This window comes from Eubalaena glacialis, chromosome 4 (assembly GCF_028564815.1).
Source record: "Eubalaena glacialis isolate mEubGla1 chromosome 4, mEubGla1.1.hap2.+ XY, whole genome shotgun sequence".
Taxonomy (NCBI): Eukaryota; Metazoa; Chordata; class Mammalia; order Artiodactyla; family Balaenidae; genus Eubalaena; species Eubalaena glacialis.
Genome location: NC_083719.1, coordinates 83,911,142 through 83,926,802, shown reverse-complemented (window position 1 = coordinate 83,926,802; position 15,661 = coordinate 83,911,142). Strand labels below are relative to the sequence as shown.

At 34.2% G+C, this 15,661-nt stretch overlaps 1 protein-coding gene across 2 annotated transcripts in view; it reads left to right on the top strand.

Annotated features, from left to right (window-relative positions):
• Window positions 1–14,599, top strand: part of GIN1 (gypsy retrotransposon integrase 1) — a 29,888-nt gene extending 15,289 nt beyond the window's left edge. For both annotated transcript variants that reach the window (XM_061188025.1, XM_061188026.1), the window contains 4 exons: window positions 6,206–6,397; window positions 6,493–6,669; window positions 7,150–7,435; window positions 14,324–14,599. In XM_061188025.1, coding sequence (XP_061044008.1) covers window positions 6,206–6,397; window positions 6,493–6,669; window positions 7,150–7,435; window positions 14,324–14,598 — 930 coding nt within the window. In that variant the 3' untranslated portion in view covers window position 14,599. The remainder of the gene's footprint in view (window positions 1–6,205; window positions 6,398–6,492; window positions 6,670–7,149; window positions 7,436–14,323) is intronic.
• Window positions 14,600–15,661: the final 1,062 nt, after the last annotated feature.

Genomic DNA, 15,661 nt, shown 5'->3' with positions numbered 1-15,661 from the left:
TATCTAAATCAAGAAAAATAGTAGTAATACCAAAAATACCAAATAGAGTACAGATAAAATAATATAGCCTTACATTACAGGTAGTATAGCAACTTGAAACTAACTCTTGTAAAGCAGTCTGCCAAAGGTCCAGTAAGAACCATATATATATATATATATATATATATACTGATGAACGATCCTATTCCTAAGAATTCTAAGGTGATTATCCAAAGTATAGAAAAATAGCTCTTTTATGATATTATTTACCACAATGCTATGTATATTAACGAGAAACAGGAAATGACCTAAATATCCAAACAAAGTGTTTCAGAAAAATGTCAAGCCACATGATGAAATATTTTGTAGTCATTAAAAATGTTGACAAAGAAAAGGAAATAACATGGACACTGATTAAAACATGTTCAGTTAAAACTCTGGATAAAAGATTTTATTACATATATTATGTATACATATTTTACATAGATGTAAAGAAACTAAAATAAAAATTTATATGGTTAACCATGGAGTTTTTAAGAGTAATGAGATTATAGGTTTTTTCCCTTAACTTTTCAGTTTATATGTTATCATTATGTTGCTTTTATAACTATTAGTGATTAAAATATACATAATCATCTGTTGTTTTGTGATATAAATTACTAGTGCTTAGCAATAACTAGTTCTCCTAGCCTTCCAAACATAGACGACTGTCCTAGCCTCTTGCAGGTGGGCAAGCCCAAGTAACACATCTGGGCAAAGAAGTTGAATGGATGAATGTGTGCCCCTTTCAGCCTGAGGTATTGAAAACTTCATCCTCGATTCTTCCTTCTCCCAGTCTTATTCTGTCTCTGGAGAATTAACTGCATATTTCAGATATTACCTTAAAGGGTAGTGGATTTTCTCTCATCCAGGATTTCTGAGGCACCTAGGTGCTTTGGAGAGACACCCTGACCTACAGCTGACCTTGTCTGAGCAAGTAGTAAAATTTTTGAGTTAAACCACTGAGCCTTGAATGTGTTTTTTAACTGCAGTATAATGTTGCCTACCTTGACTGACATAGCAGTGGTCTGCAAAATGGGGTGTGCAAGACAATCTAGTTTGTAGGATGACAATATTAGAACTTTTGTTTGTAATTTTTATCTAATAAATAAGAAAGAAATGAAGCTTTTACTAATAATATATAGAGATTGATAATAGCATCCTGAATCAACAAAGCAGATGATTGTGTGTCACACATGGTATGGGAAGGTATCTTGGGAGAAAAGTGAGAATCTGCAACATGTGGGAATCCATAGTGGTTCCCTCACTCATTCTTTTGCTTTAGCAGCAGTAATTAAATTTATGGATATTGTCCAGTTTTTGCCAAACTACCCTTCATAGAATAGCTAGGTGGCTTAATTTTCTTGCAGTGAAACAAGATCATACGAATAATAATGCAATCACCTTTCAACCACAGGAAATGATAGAGCTGACACAAGTAACTTCTAGTACTAGCTCTTTCACAGATACATTAATGATATAAAAATAAATGTGGACTAATCAGATCTGATAGGAAATTGGCCACCAAAATTCAAAATTATCAAGAAATCTATTTGAAATATTGTCTTACTTTCACCTTTATTAATGAAAAGCCTCATCCTAAATGCATATAGTACTTCAAGATACTAGGTAATGACAATATGAAACCATTATGAATCACCAGCAGTCTTTCTAGTCGTGTTTAAAGTCATATGATATATACATTATTGGTACTATGTATAAAATAGACAACTGATGGGAACATACTGTGTAGCACAGGGAACTCTACCTAATGCACTCTGATAACCTAAATGGGAGGGAAGTCCAATAGGGAGGGGATATCTGTATGTGCATGGCTGATTCATTTTGTTGTGTTGTTAATTAAAAAAAATTAATTAAATCTGAAAGTGAAATTAAGAAAACACTCCCGTTTACCATTGCAACAAAAAGAATAAAATATCTAGGAATAAACCTACCTAAGGAGACAAAAGACCTGTATGCAGAAAATTATAAGACACTGATGAAAGAAATTAAAGATGATACAAATAGATGGAGAGATATACCATGTTCTTGGATTGGAAGAATCAACATTGTGAAAATGACTCTACTACCCAAAGCAATCTACAGATTCAATGCAATCCCTATCAAACTACCACTGGCATTTTTCACAGAACTAGAACAAAAAATTTCACAATTTGTATGGAAACACAAAAGACCCCAAATAGCCAAAGCAATCTTGAGAACGAAAAATGGAGCTGGAGGAATCAGGCTCCCTGACTTCAGACTATATTACAAAGCTACAGTAATCAAGACAGTTTGGTACTGGCACAAACACAGAAATATAGATCAATGGAACAGGATAGAAAGCCCAGAGATAAACCCACGCACATATGGTCACCTTATCTTTGATAAAGGAGGCAAGCATATACAGTGGAGAAAAGACAGCCTCTTCAAAAAGTGGTGCTGGGAAAATTGGACAGATACATGTAAAAGTATGAAATTAGAACACTCCCTGACACCATACACAAAAATAAACTCAAAATGGATTAAAGACCTAAGTGTAAGGCCAGACACTATCAAACTCTTAGAGGAAAACTTAGGCAGAACACTCTATGACATAAATCACAGCAAGATCCTTTTTGACCCACCTTCTACAGAAATGGAAATAAAAACACAAATAAACAAATGGGACCTAATGAAACTGAAAAGCTTTTGCACAGCAAAGGAAACCATAAACAAGACCAAAAGACAACCCTCAGAATGGGAGAAAATATTTGCAAATGAAGCAACTGACAAAGGATTAATCTCCAAGATTTACAAGCAGCTCATGCAGCTCAATAACAAAAAAACGAACAACCCAATCCAAAAATGGGCAGAAGACCTAAATAGACATTTCTCCAAAGAAGATATACAGATTGCCAACAGACACATGAAAGAATGCTCAACATCATTAATCATTAGAGAAATGCAAATCAAAACTACAATGAGATATCATCTCACACCAGTCAGAATGGCCATCATCAAAAAATCTAGAAACAATAAATGCTGGAGAGGGTGTGGAGGAAAGGGAACACTCTTGCACTGTTGGTGGGAATGTAAATTGATACAGCCACTATGGAGAACAGTATGGAGGTTCCTTAAAAAACTAAAAATAGAGCTACCATACGACCCAGCAATCCCACTACTGGGCATATACCCTGAGAAAACCATAATTCAGAAAGAGTCATGTACCAAAATATTCATTGCAGCTCTGTTTACAATAGCCAGGACATGGAAGCAACCTAGGTGTCCATCATCAGATGAATGGATAAAGAAGATGTGGCACATATATACAATGGAATATTACTCAGCCATAAAAAGAAATGAAATGGAGGTATTTGTAATGAGGTGCATGGAGTTAGAGTCTGTCATACAGAGTGAAGTAAGTCAGAAAGAGAAAAACAAATACAGTATGCTAACATATATATGGAATCTAAGGAAAAAAAAAAAGGTCATGAAGAACCTAGTGGCAAGACGGGAATAAAGACACAGACCTACTAGAGAATGGACTTGAGGATATGGGGAGGGGGAGGGGTGAGATGTGACAGGGTGAGAGAGTGTCATGGACATATATACACTACCAAATGTAAAATAGATAGCTAGTGGGAAGCAGCCGCATAGTACAGGGAGATCAGCTCGGTGCTTTGTGACCACCTAGAGGGGTGGGATAGGGAGGGTGGGAGGGAGGGAGATGCAAGAGGGAAGAGATATGGGAACATATGTATATGTATAACTGATTCACTTTGTTATAAAGCAGAAACTAACACACCATTGTAAAGCAATTATACTTCAATAAAGATGTTTAAAAAAAAAAAGTCATATGATAATCCAAGACTTTGAAAATTTTACCAAAAGTAACAATAAATGTTTATAAGCCTCTTTTCTGAGGTTTAACAAAAAAACTAAAAATCACATGTGATTAAGAAAATGTGTTCTTTTTGCTGTGATTTAAATGGCTTAAATATTATACAGCAGGCATAATCGTGACAAAATAAAATATTTTGTCAGCATATACTGACATAGAAAACACTGCTAAAGTATTGAAATAAGATTTAGAACATTATACACAATGTGGGAGGTTTATTATAAAGTTGATGAAAGTACAGATGTTTCTAACATATCTCAGCTTAGAGCATTTGAGTATTTGTTAAATTGTTTCAATAAAATACACAAAAACCTTTTTATAAACTTCTGAAGAAAAGAGAATTAACGTTTGTAAAGGAAAAATTATTTCTTTAACTTTAAAAATGTGTCTTATGGAAAACTAAAATTGTGACCACTAATGGAATGTCTGGTTTGATGGGGAGAAAAAAAGGCTCTTGGGGTAAGGATATATAGGTAGCATCTCACAAATGGATTCACTGGATCAGTTCTAGGCAACCTCTTCAAACAAGTTGAAGCCTTTTCCAAAAGTCAGTCATTTTTAAAACCATTAATTATGACCTCAGATTGAGGCTGACCCAAATGATACCTATTTTCTGGGATTTCTTTTAGATTACTTTTGAATTAAAAGGAGGTGGCCTAACATATATACAATGGAATACTACTCAGCCATAAAAAGAAACGAAATTGAGTTATTTGTAGTGAGGTGGATGGACCTAGAGTCTGTCATACAGAGTGAAGTCAGAAAGAAAAACATACCGTATGCTAACACATATATATGGAATCTAAAAAAAAACAAAATGGTTATGAAGAACCTAGGGACAGGATAGGAATAATGACACAGATGTAGAGAATGGACTTGAGGACACGGGGAGGGGGAAGGGTAGGCTGGGATGAAGTGAGAGAGTGGCACGGACTAATATATACTACCAAATGTGAAATAGCTAGCTAGTGGGAAGCAGCCGCATAGCACAGGGAGATCAGCTCAGTGCTTTGTGTCCGCCTAGAGGGGTGGGATAGAGAGGGTGGGAGGGAGACGCAAGAGGGAGGAGATATGGGGATATATGTATATGTATAGCTGATTCACTTTGTTATACAGCAGAAACTAACACACCATTGTAACGCAATTATACTCCAATAAAGATGTTAAAAAAAAAAAGGCGGCCTTAATTAGTACATATATTAGGTAGGAATTGTATTCCACTGCGAGTAACAGAGAACCCTTCTCTTCCCTCCAATATATAAACTCCAATAGGAGTTTATTTTATACTTAGGGAAAAGAAGACCAGGCTCTCCAGGGTTGGAAGGGTAACTCTGAATGTCATTGGGAACCCATGCTTCTAGCATTCTGTTCCACCATCTTTGAGATGTGACTCTCAATCTTATGCTTACAATATGGCATGCCACAAATTCTACATTTCTGGCAGAAAGAAAGGGGAGGTTAATGGGCAAAAAAAGCTAGAACTAGCTGAGTCTGCCCAACAACTTTCACTTAAATCTTTTTGGCCAGTACTGTATCACTACCCCACTACTATATCACTACTATCTGACTACCCCAACTAAAAATAATAAGAAAAAATAGTTTGAGGTGTAAATAAGGTAGGAAAAATAAGTTAACAGGCTTATTCTTAGAAGTTTTCTAAACTCATTTTGACTTATTAGGCCCTGCCCATAATAAATATAACAACAAAAATAATAGTAACATTAAGAGTTATAAAGTGCTTACTACTTGCCAAGCACTGTTTTAAGTGCCTTATAAACATTTATTCATTTAATCCTCAAGAGAGTCGTGGGTAGGATTTTCCTCATTTTACAGATGAAGAAACTGAGTACACAGAGGTTTGGTGATTTGGCCAAGGTCATGTAGCTGTCAAGTGGATTATGTTAACTGTGTTTGAGAAACTGTCTACTGAATTAAAATGTTATCTGAACTCAGAGTTAGTGTTAAATTCTGTTCTTCCATTTCCTTGCTGTATGTGTGTGTCTGGCAAGGCACTTAACCTCCCAGAGCTTCAACCTCCCAGAGCTTCAGCTTCTTATCTTTAAAATGGGGTTAATAATATCTCATAAGATTTTTGTCAGGTATAATGACTGTAATGTAAAGCATCAGCACATAGTAAGGACTCAATAAATGGTAATTACTCTTTTAAACAAAATATGTGTGTTTTCATAAAGACTGGCTATGGTCAAGGAAAAGGCAAGATTCAAATTCTTTTGCAACCTTTCAATCCAGGGAAAAATAAAATACAGATTTTAAAATCAGCTTTGTTTTTTGTATGTTTTTCAGATCAATGTAGAACTGTGTGAATTGTTTGGTACAAAGCAAATTGTAATTTCTCATGCCTCCCAAACTATTAATCCAACTGTAAGTACACCTAGCACAATCAAAACATTTCTTTCCAAACACTGTGCTGACTACCCAAACAACTGGGATGATCACCTAGCAGCTGTTTCATTTGCCTTCAATGTTACTCACTTGGTATGTACCTTTTTATAATCTGTACTTGTGAATTATGACTATTTCTTGGCTACATAAATGTTTTATTACAAATTGTTGTTTATTTTTCTTAATAGGAACCTACTAAAAATACACCATATTTTCAAATGTTTAATCGAAATCTTTACATGCCTGAGACTTCAGATATTCTTCGTGAAGTGGATGGTAATAATACAAGTATGTTTGCCAGAATTCTAGGTGCAATTAAAGAAGCTGATAAAATAATGGAGAATAAGACAACTTCAGTGGGCCAGGTGATTCTATCTAATAGAAAAAAACTCTATAATCTAAAAATCTATAAAGTGATTTTTAAAAAAAATTTCAGCATACACTCACATACATATGATATACCCTTAAACCAAATTTTTTCTATTGAATTCTGCATGTTTTGATTAAACAGTATGTTTATTAGCTATGAAATTCTGAGAGACATTAATAGGAAAACTATGTGTTTTGGAATCAAGGTAGAGCTGAATTCAAATCCCTGGTCTTGCTTTCTAGTTGTTTAACTTGGGCATATTACTTTATCTCACATTACTTTATTTTCTTTATAAAGTTGAGGTAATAATACTGACTTTGAAATATTGTTTTAAAAAATTAAGTGGGATTCTTGCCTAGCTTTCAGTAGCATCTCAATAAGTAATCTTTTTATTATAATGTTATCTGTATATACCTTCAAGAAACTCTAGCTCTTTCATCCCTTTGTTCTTTTTTTTTTGTTTTTACACTTGCAGATGGAGAACAACAGTTTTGATGAACTAAATAAAAGCAAAATCATTGTTAAAAAGAAACCAAAGCAATTAAATCCATTTCATCTAAAAGTGGGTCATGAAGTTTTAAGACAAAGGAAAAACTGGTGGAAGGATGGTCGTTTCCAATCTGAATGGGTTGGTCCTTGTGTCATAGACTATATTACAGAAAATGGATGTGCTGTTCTGAGAGACAACACTGGGACTAGACTTAAAAGACCCATCAAAATGTCCCACCTCAAGCCCTATGTAAGAGAATCCAGTGAACAAGGTAAATATCTGTCACTTCTCTACATTTTTACTTTCTTTGAATGAAGAGAGAAGTTAATATAAGAAATCTCCCCTGCCCCGCACCCCTCCTTTGGTTAGTTTTTCTTTTCCCTTCTCATTTTTATAAAATTTTGTACAGTATTGGAGCCCAGGTAGTCTTTTTTATTAGCATGTGTCTTCTGGAACTGTCAGGTTTGTAAGAGATTTTATTTTGATTTCTAGTGTACTTTTCACACACTTTCCCACAGTTCATGTGGGAGACACTGAACGTGTTTCACAGAAGGAAGAATTATATCTTCATTATTTTCACTTCCAGAATATTTTGTCACTTTTAGCATGAAATGATAGTAACTAAGATCAATAATGCCAAAAACAAACATACTGTCTGGAATTCTGTTGTGAGATAAATATATTAGGGGACATTTTAAAATGTGATTAATTTTTAATGTTACGTCTTAGTCACAGTCATGGTGGATGCAGGGGAGGGTGAGAGTGGGAGATACTCAGAATGCTATAAAGTGCCTTTATAAGAAGAGGTAATAGCACACTGGACAAGGTAATACTTGCCTCAAATGTGATTACGAATAGTCAAGATATCCTGATCTTCTCTAACCCTTTCTTTCATAGACTGGAGCTAAATGACATGGCTTTCAGATTAAATCCCACTTTATTGAGGCTTTTATTTTGTCCTATTGTATGTGCTCCCTAGAGTTTCTTTGGGGTGGATAACTTAGAGGGAGTGAATTGGTACCTTAGCTAGTTAATTTTGTTTTTTCTATAAAGAAAGATAAAGCATCAATATTATTTGAATCTGAGTAGCAATTAAGGAAGATACAATTTAGTACATTTTTAAACAATATAAACAACTGAGTTATTTAACAGGCTTAAGTAAATAATAATTATAAAAATGATGATCATAGATAACCCTCTTTCTTAGGATATGAAGCCCTTGGGGCTGCTTTGTAATAGCTCAACTCTGTTTCTGATCTGGGTCACAACTCTCATGTTAAAAGCTCTGAGTACCCTCCTTTCTGCTTATGGCAGAACCAGTTGCTCTAGTAGTAAACTTAGCTTGGACTGTTCCAATTCAGAAAGCTCACAGTACCTTCATTCTCGTTGTTAGAAGATAAGCACTTTTATTCCTTGTGCCTCTTCGTAGTTCTAAGCTGCCCTATATGATTTCTCCCTTCTGCAAGTTAAGTAGGAACAAAAGATTATACAGGTGCATGTTGTCCTTTCTTCTTCTTTTGATTTTCCCCTTAATCTTTGGCTTTCAGGACTTGCTCCCTTCTAATGTGTTAACCTTCCTTAATTAATACAAAATCTGTGCTTAAAATGTTGCTGTATCAGGATCTGTTTCAACATTTTGCAATTTGCTCTTGCCGAAGAATTTCTTAAGGAGACTTAACATTTTGCTACTGCTGAATATTTCAGAATCCAATTGAATAGAACAATTTCTAAACAGAAGCAGTACAATTTTTGCCTCATGCTTGAATTCTCTGCAGATTATTCTTCCAGTAATACTAAGGAAATTGCAGTATTAGTACTAGTGTATGCATATAAGGAACCTGAGATTGATGGGTAAAATTGTTTTTTCTTATTAATCAAAGGAAGTACTAATCTAGCTATCCTAGAGTCTGGTTCTTGTTTACTCTTTGGTCCGTTTTTGTCTGTTTCTCTTATTTGTAGAAAATTCAAAATAAATGTGATTTCTATCACATATTTTCCTGAAAATCTTCACGTCAAAAGCTGATTTTAAAGAGTCTTTGAACTGAATTTAAACCAAACAAAATGTCTTTGAATAGTCATCCCATTCTTTTGACATAAATTTGAACAAGGTATAGCCAAAAGAACTATGACTTTGTCTGCATTGTTGCTCTTACCAGCATTGAGATTTCATAGCTGTCTTAAAGCTCACTGTACAAAGCAGATATGCTTCCGTTGCGAACTTCTTATCCATTCTTATCTAGAACATAATGTTGAGGGAGCACATTCAGTACTAGGTTGACATTGCTATTTTAAGCAGGCCTATTTGCCTTTTTGTCTAGTTCAGTGCCAGGCACCTTTTCAAGACTGAGTATTTTAACAAGAAATTTTTTGACATACCATAGTGTCTCTTCATAATCGTAATGTTTCCCTTTGAAAGGAAAAATGTTATTGACCCATTATTCTATCTGACATAGATTTTGAGTAGTGTTTTTTGTTTTGAGTGGGAATTATTGTAATCAGTTTGTGTCTGCCTCCCCTAAAGGCTTTGGTCTGATTGCCCTTCACAGTTTGTGAAATGGTTTTTATTCTTTTATAAGTTTCCTATTGCTGCCATAACAATTTACCACAAATTTAGTGGCTTAGAACAACACAAGTTTATTATCTTACAGTTCTATACTTAGAAATCCAATGTAGGTCTCATTGGGCTAAAATTGAGGCATTGGCAGGGCTGTGTTTCTTTCTGAAGGCTCAAGAAGATGGTGCTTCTGTGCATTTTCCACCTTCTAGAGGCTGTTCACATTGCTTGGCTGTGGTCCTCTTCCTCTATCTTAAAAGCCAGCAGTGGGGGTAGAGTTCTCACATTACATCACTCCATCCTCCTATTCTTCCTTCCCCTTCCACATTTAAGGACTCTTATCCTTGGGCCCATCCTGATAATCCAGGATAATCTCCCTGGTTCAAGGTTGGTTGGTTAGCAACCATAATCCTATCACTACCCTAATTCTCCTTTGCCATGTAAGGTAACGTAATCACAAGTTTCATGAATTAGTACATGGCTATCTTTAGGGGCCCATTATTCTGCCTACCACAATTATGGTCTACACTCGCAAAACAAAATAAAGCTTAGTCCCTGTATTAGTATCAAGCCCATGAGCTTGACTTTATTATTAATACACAGTCATCAGTTGGTATCCACAAGGGATCAGTTCCAGGAGCCCTGTGGATACCAAAATACACTCGTGCTCAGGCCCCTTACATAAAATGGCATAGTACAGTACCCCCAACCTTTATCCCTTACCCCACCCGCACATCCATGGATCCGAACCCTGGGATATGGAGAGCCAACTGTAGTTTTAGCAAAGCACCTCTCTTTGGCCTCTAATTATGTAATCTCACAATTAAAAGTCATTCAGTTCTCTGTGTTAGTATTGGTTATCTGTTATGACAATTATGTGGTATGTATCAAATTGTAGTTATTTGTTATTTTATCATGAGAAAAGATGTAGTAGTATGGCAACATATTGTAATAGTTTTAGGATATCAGGCCATGTATAGGATTAGTCAAGACACCTCTCTTCACAATAAGAAAATTAATTATTCTGAAACCTTGTACTTTTCTTTCTATTTGAAAAAATAAATTAATCCAAATCACTCAGACTTTTCTGAGGCTTTGGTTTTAACTTATTTTTCTCCTTAGGGAAATTTTAATACTCTTAATCTCATTTTTTTTCTCCTTAAAACTGAATAAGAAAAAGTATGTCAAAACTGCTGATAACACCTTCCTGAAATGTCTTGAAAATACCTCTGCTTCTAAGAAACTAAAGACTTAAGTATTCAGTCCAGACAAAACTGAAATAATGCTTTCATCAAACATGTCATAATAGTAACTAAATCAATAGAATGAGAAAATTAAAATAATTAAATTCTATCATGTAATGTGACTGAGTAGAAAAGTCCTTTAATATGGTTTTGTTTGTTTATCTCTCTGTCTTTTTATCTTGGATGCAAAAACTTATCTTGTTCTTTTCTATATCCCTAACTCAGGATTGTTCTAGATCAGTACTGTCCAATGAATATATAATGCAAAAACTATGTAATATATAATTTAAAATTTTCTAGTAGCCATGTTTAAAAAGTAGGTGAAAAAAATTTTAATAATATATTTTACAGTTACCCAATATATCTAAGATAGCATTATTTCAACATGTATGTAAGGCCTCAAAAAATCTCCTTCTGGTAAGTCTTTGGTAATCTTTTTTTGAAGTTAAAGAGCATTTCTGTTGGGTCCACTAGATTTAGAACATAGTAGGAATTGAAACATATTTGACCTTTATGAATGAATGAGAATTTTGTTTTTTCCTACACAAAGAAGGCTTGAAATCTCCAGAGTAGTTTTCCATTGCATATAGAGTGATTTGCGTAGAATTTGCTGAGTATAATCTTTATTCTCTACAGTTTTATCACACTAAATTACTTTAAAGTTTATTTAAAAGAAAGTGCGTGTGTGTGTGTGTGTGTATGTATATATATTCAGATATATATTGGTTACTTTCATATAGAAGCTGTCCTCTTACAAACAGGTGAGGTTGGTAAAGTCCATTTGTTTCTAAGTCTACTGTAATTAGGAGATGCTTATGCTCAAGGTCTTTGAATGCATTTGCAGGAAATCAAAGTGATAACTTCCAAGAGCTTTACATCTATCCATAGTCTCCCTGTTGATACATGTTTACTGGACATATTTTACTACAATAGACCTGCTTTCTGTATGGAAAAAATTTTTTGAGACAGAAAACTTCCTTCATCAAAGATCTCTGCAAAGATCCAATTTGGAAATACTTTAAATGCTATATTGTAGCTGCTGTCACTAATACATTGCAGCAGTGTACCCTGAACCTATGAAATTCTTCATGGCTTATTAGAAAAATTTCATCAGCAACATTTTTACCATACCTAACCTTTTTAAGTTCTCTTTTAAATTACAACCTATCTTTCTCTAGTATTAACAAGCTAATAGCAGACTTTGATGTTGAAGCTCTAGCACACATTCTAAAAGTGTTTCAATTTCACTGATCATTTTTTCTTCTTTCCTGCTACTCTTGGGCATAGCACTTCTCATGGGTTGCATGATTTTTTTATCTTTCAGAATTGTTCTCTTGTTCAGCAATTCATCCCCTGCTAACATACAAAAATCATTTTCTTATCACCTTCAATTACCCATACTTTTATTTCCATCATAAGTATGTGTATCTTCTTAACAGCATTTTCAATCTAATTACTACTTTTGCATTAATAAGAATTGGTGGGGTTAAACTTAGAAAGCCTCTCAAAACTAAAATACCAAGTACACTTTGCCTAATGAAGAAGTAAATGGGCACAACTAAATGTCCATACAAGCCCAAGTCTACTTATGCCATCTGTTGGGAGAGAACATAGCTTTGTTTGATCTTTTTTTTTTTAAGTTTATTTATTTATTTATTTATTTATTTTGGCTGCGTTGGGTCTTCGTTGCTGTGTGGGGGCTTTCTTTTAGTTGCGGCGAGCGGGGGCTACTCTTTGTTGCAGTGCGCGGGCTTCTCATTGCGGTGGCTTCTCTTGTTGCGGAGCACGGGCTCTAGGCGTGCGTAGTTGTGGCCCACAGGCTCTAGAGTGCAGGCTCAGTAGTTATGGCACACGGGCTTAGTTGCTCCGCAGCATGTGGGATCTTCCCGGACCAGGGCTCGAACCCATGTCCCCTGCATTGGCAGGCGGATTCTTAACCACTGCTCCACCAGGGAAGTCCTGTTTGATCTTTTGATGTTTGTAAATTTAAAGTTCATAAATGTGTAACTTATAGGGTTGGAATAGATTCAGTTAGCTTTTCACATATTAGTATGAGGATGGGTAGGGGGGAATCATGTTCTGGGATATATTAGCAAATTTATCTGCTCTGAGAAACTTTCATTGATCTCTAATCTAAATGGGTAATTAATGTTCCTTTTGCTATTTCTTGAACTTAAAATTTGAGGATTCTTTAAGGTATTAAAATCTTTAAGAGAATCTGTTAAAGTTTTGGGAGAAAATCCAGAAAGAGAAGGCAGGGGTCCAGGAAGTTAATCAGCTGCGGTGGAATAGTTCCTTGTTGTAATGAATTAAAATATTATGTAGGGAGAAATTCTTTTATATAATTAACCTTTATTTATAAAGATGCTGCTGCTTTGCCATGTGTTTTTCATTTTGAGCATTTTTTTTCCTGATAGTGATGATAAATTTGCTCAAAATAGAATGAAATGCTGACAAGGAAGATTCCTTGTCACATTTTAGTATGGATTTAGCTACACCTTAAAAGGTCATGAGCATTTTAATAGTAAATTAGACTTAAGTAAGCTAAGCTTTTTAGTCTAATTCGTTGTAGCCCGCCTACTTTCACATTCCTATTATATAAGCCTGATGCTAGGAACTTAATCTTCATTTTAGTTTATCATTTCATATTGTGACAATTTAACATTATTGCCCTAATATGGATTCTATAAAGACTGGGGTATTATCTAAAGTTGTAAATGTAAGGCCTTAACAATTCCATTTGTTAAAACATCTTTCATGACCCCGTTAATTCACCCAGAAATGCTTTGCAGAAGTATATTAAGAATATCATCAACATCAAAAATATAGTTTTATAACTTTTGTTTTTAATCTATACCATGATTCTCACCCCCTCACCCACACCTACCACCCCCTCCACCCACACCTACCAAACATAGGTCAAGAGAATACTCTGTAATGGCCAAATGGGAAAAGAATCCAAAAAAGAGTGGATATATGTGTATGTATAACAGATTCACTTTGCTGTACACCTGAAACTAATACAACATTGTAAATCAACTATACCCCAATAAAAAAATTTTTTTAATCCTGTAAAAAAAAATCCCTTTATATTATTCCTTTTTTTTTAATTGGAAAAAAAAAAGTTTGGCTCTTTTAAAACCCTTGATCTTTCCTGCATTCTGTATGTATGAACTGTCAAATTCATATATCATTTTATTCATTCTTTGACATATTTATTTAGGAGATACGAGAACCCACCAGAAATTAATCTTGATAGTTAATTTGTATTACTTGGGATTTTGTTCCTCATTTAACAGTATTTAATTTTAAAGTGATTTAATTATAATTCTAAAAGGCAAACTTATGTTTCTTCTTTCAGACAGTCTTTATCTCTTACAAGGTTCAGTAGTGGCAGATCATGACTACATTGGAATGCCTGAAATTTCAGTTGGAGCATACCAAGCAAATATTCTGGTAGAAGATGCAACTATTGGAGTAGTCGACAATGAATTACTGACATCAAGCAAGGATCGTGAACTGTTAGAATATAGAAATGCCAAAATTTCTCCCTTGATAGACGATCATAGTACTCTTGAAAAGCAGACTTTTAGTCTCTTGGACTCTTCAAACCAAGTCCTTGAGTACTTAAGTTAGTGAACACCAAAATTCATTTAAAGTGCTTGTTTAGAAAGTATATCTCCTTGAATCTTGTTATCTTTTCCATTCAAAAAGGTTACTTAGAAAAAGTATCTTGACAAACTCTTAATGACTAAATCCTGAAGATTTATTTTATAACTATTTATTTATCTAAAGTTGTGCCTCATTTGAATGTCAGTGCATATATATATATATATATATATATATATATATATATATAAAAAGGCAAAGGAAGTATATTACATAGATATCATTTTTTCTTCTAAAAAGAGAACAGGCAAAGCATGCTTGCTTCTTAGGAAGTAAACTAAATTCTAGCTCAAAACTCTCAAAACTTTGTTTGATATTGGTACCATGTTTTCAGTTTTAATTTTTTTTTAATATTCCCCCCTTTTAAAAAATAAGTTTGAACTACCTAGAATTGTGTTAATAAATATTTATTAAATGTGATAAATGAAACCTCTTTCTGTGTCATTGGAACTTCTAAAAACAATATTGTAGGAAAAAATTTAGAGTTGTTTAATGGGCTCCTACAGTGTATTAGTAAGTTCACCTTGTTAGACAGGCTCAGGATTAGGATCTGAAACTATATATTGGTTTGAAAACATTTGTGCATTTCCATAGTATAAAAGTCAGAAGCATCCATTAATAAGATTTTTTCTGCAGTCTTAAAGAAGTAAATAATAATTATAAAATAACATATCAAAGATTTTAAACTATAATTTCTATGATAGTTATAACTTTGCTCAACAAATATTTGTTATAAAGCACTTTGAAGAATACTGTGGGAAAAATAAATGCTGTGTGTGCCTTGTCCCCAAGAGATACATACAGTCCAGTAGGGAATATAGATCATATAAGCCATGTACAACAGTAGTTACAAGTTATGTGCTAAGTTCCATAAGAAAAGTGCAAATAATATATTTAGGGAGGAAGAAAAGAAAGAGCTTATTTCTGGATAGGAAACTTAGGCTATTAATGGAAGAAGGATCTTTTGAGCTTGATCCTGAAGAATGAATAGGATTTGGTGAGAGGGTCCAAAAAATTAGAGGAAAAGAAA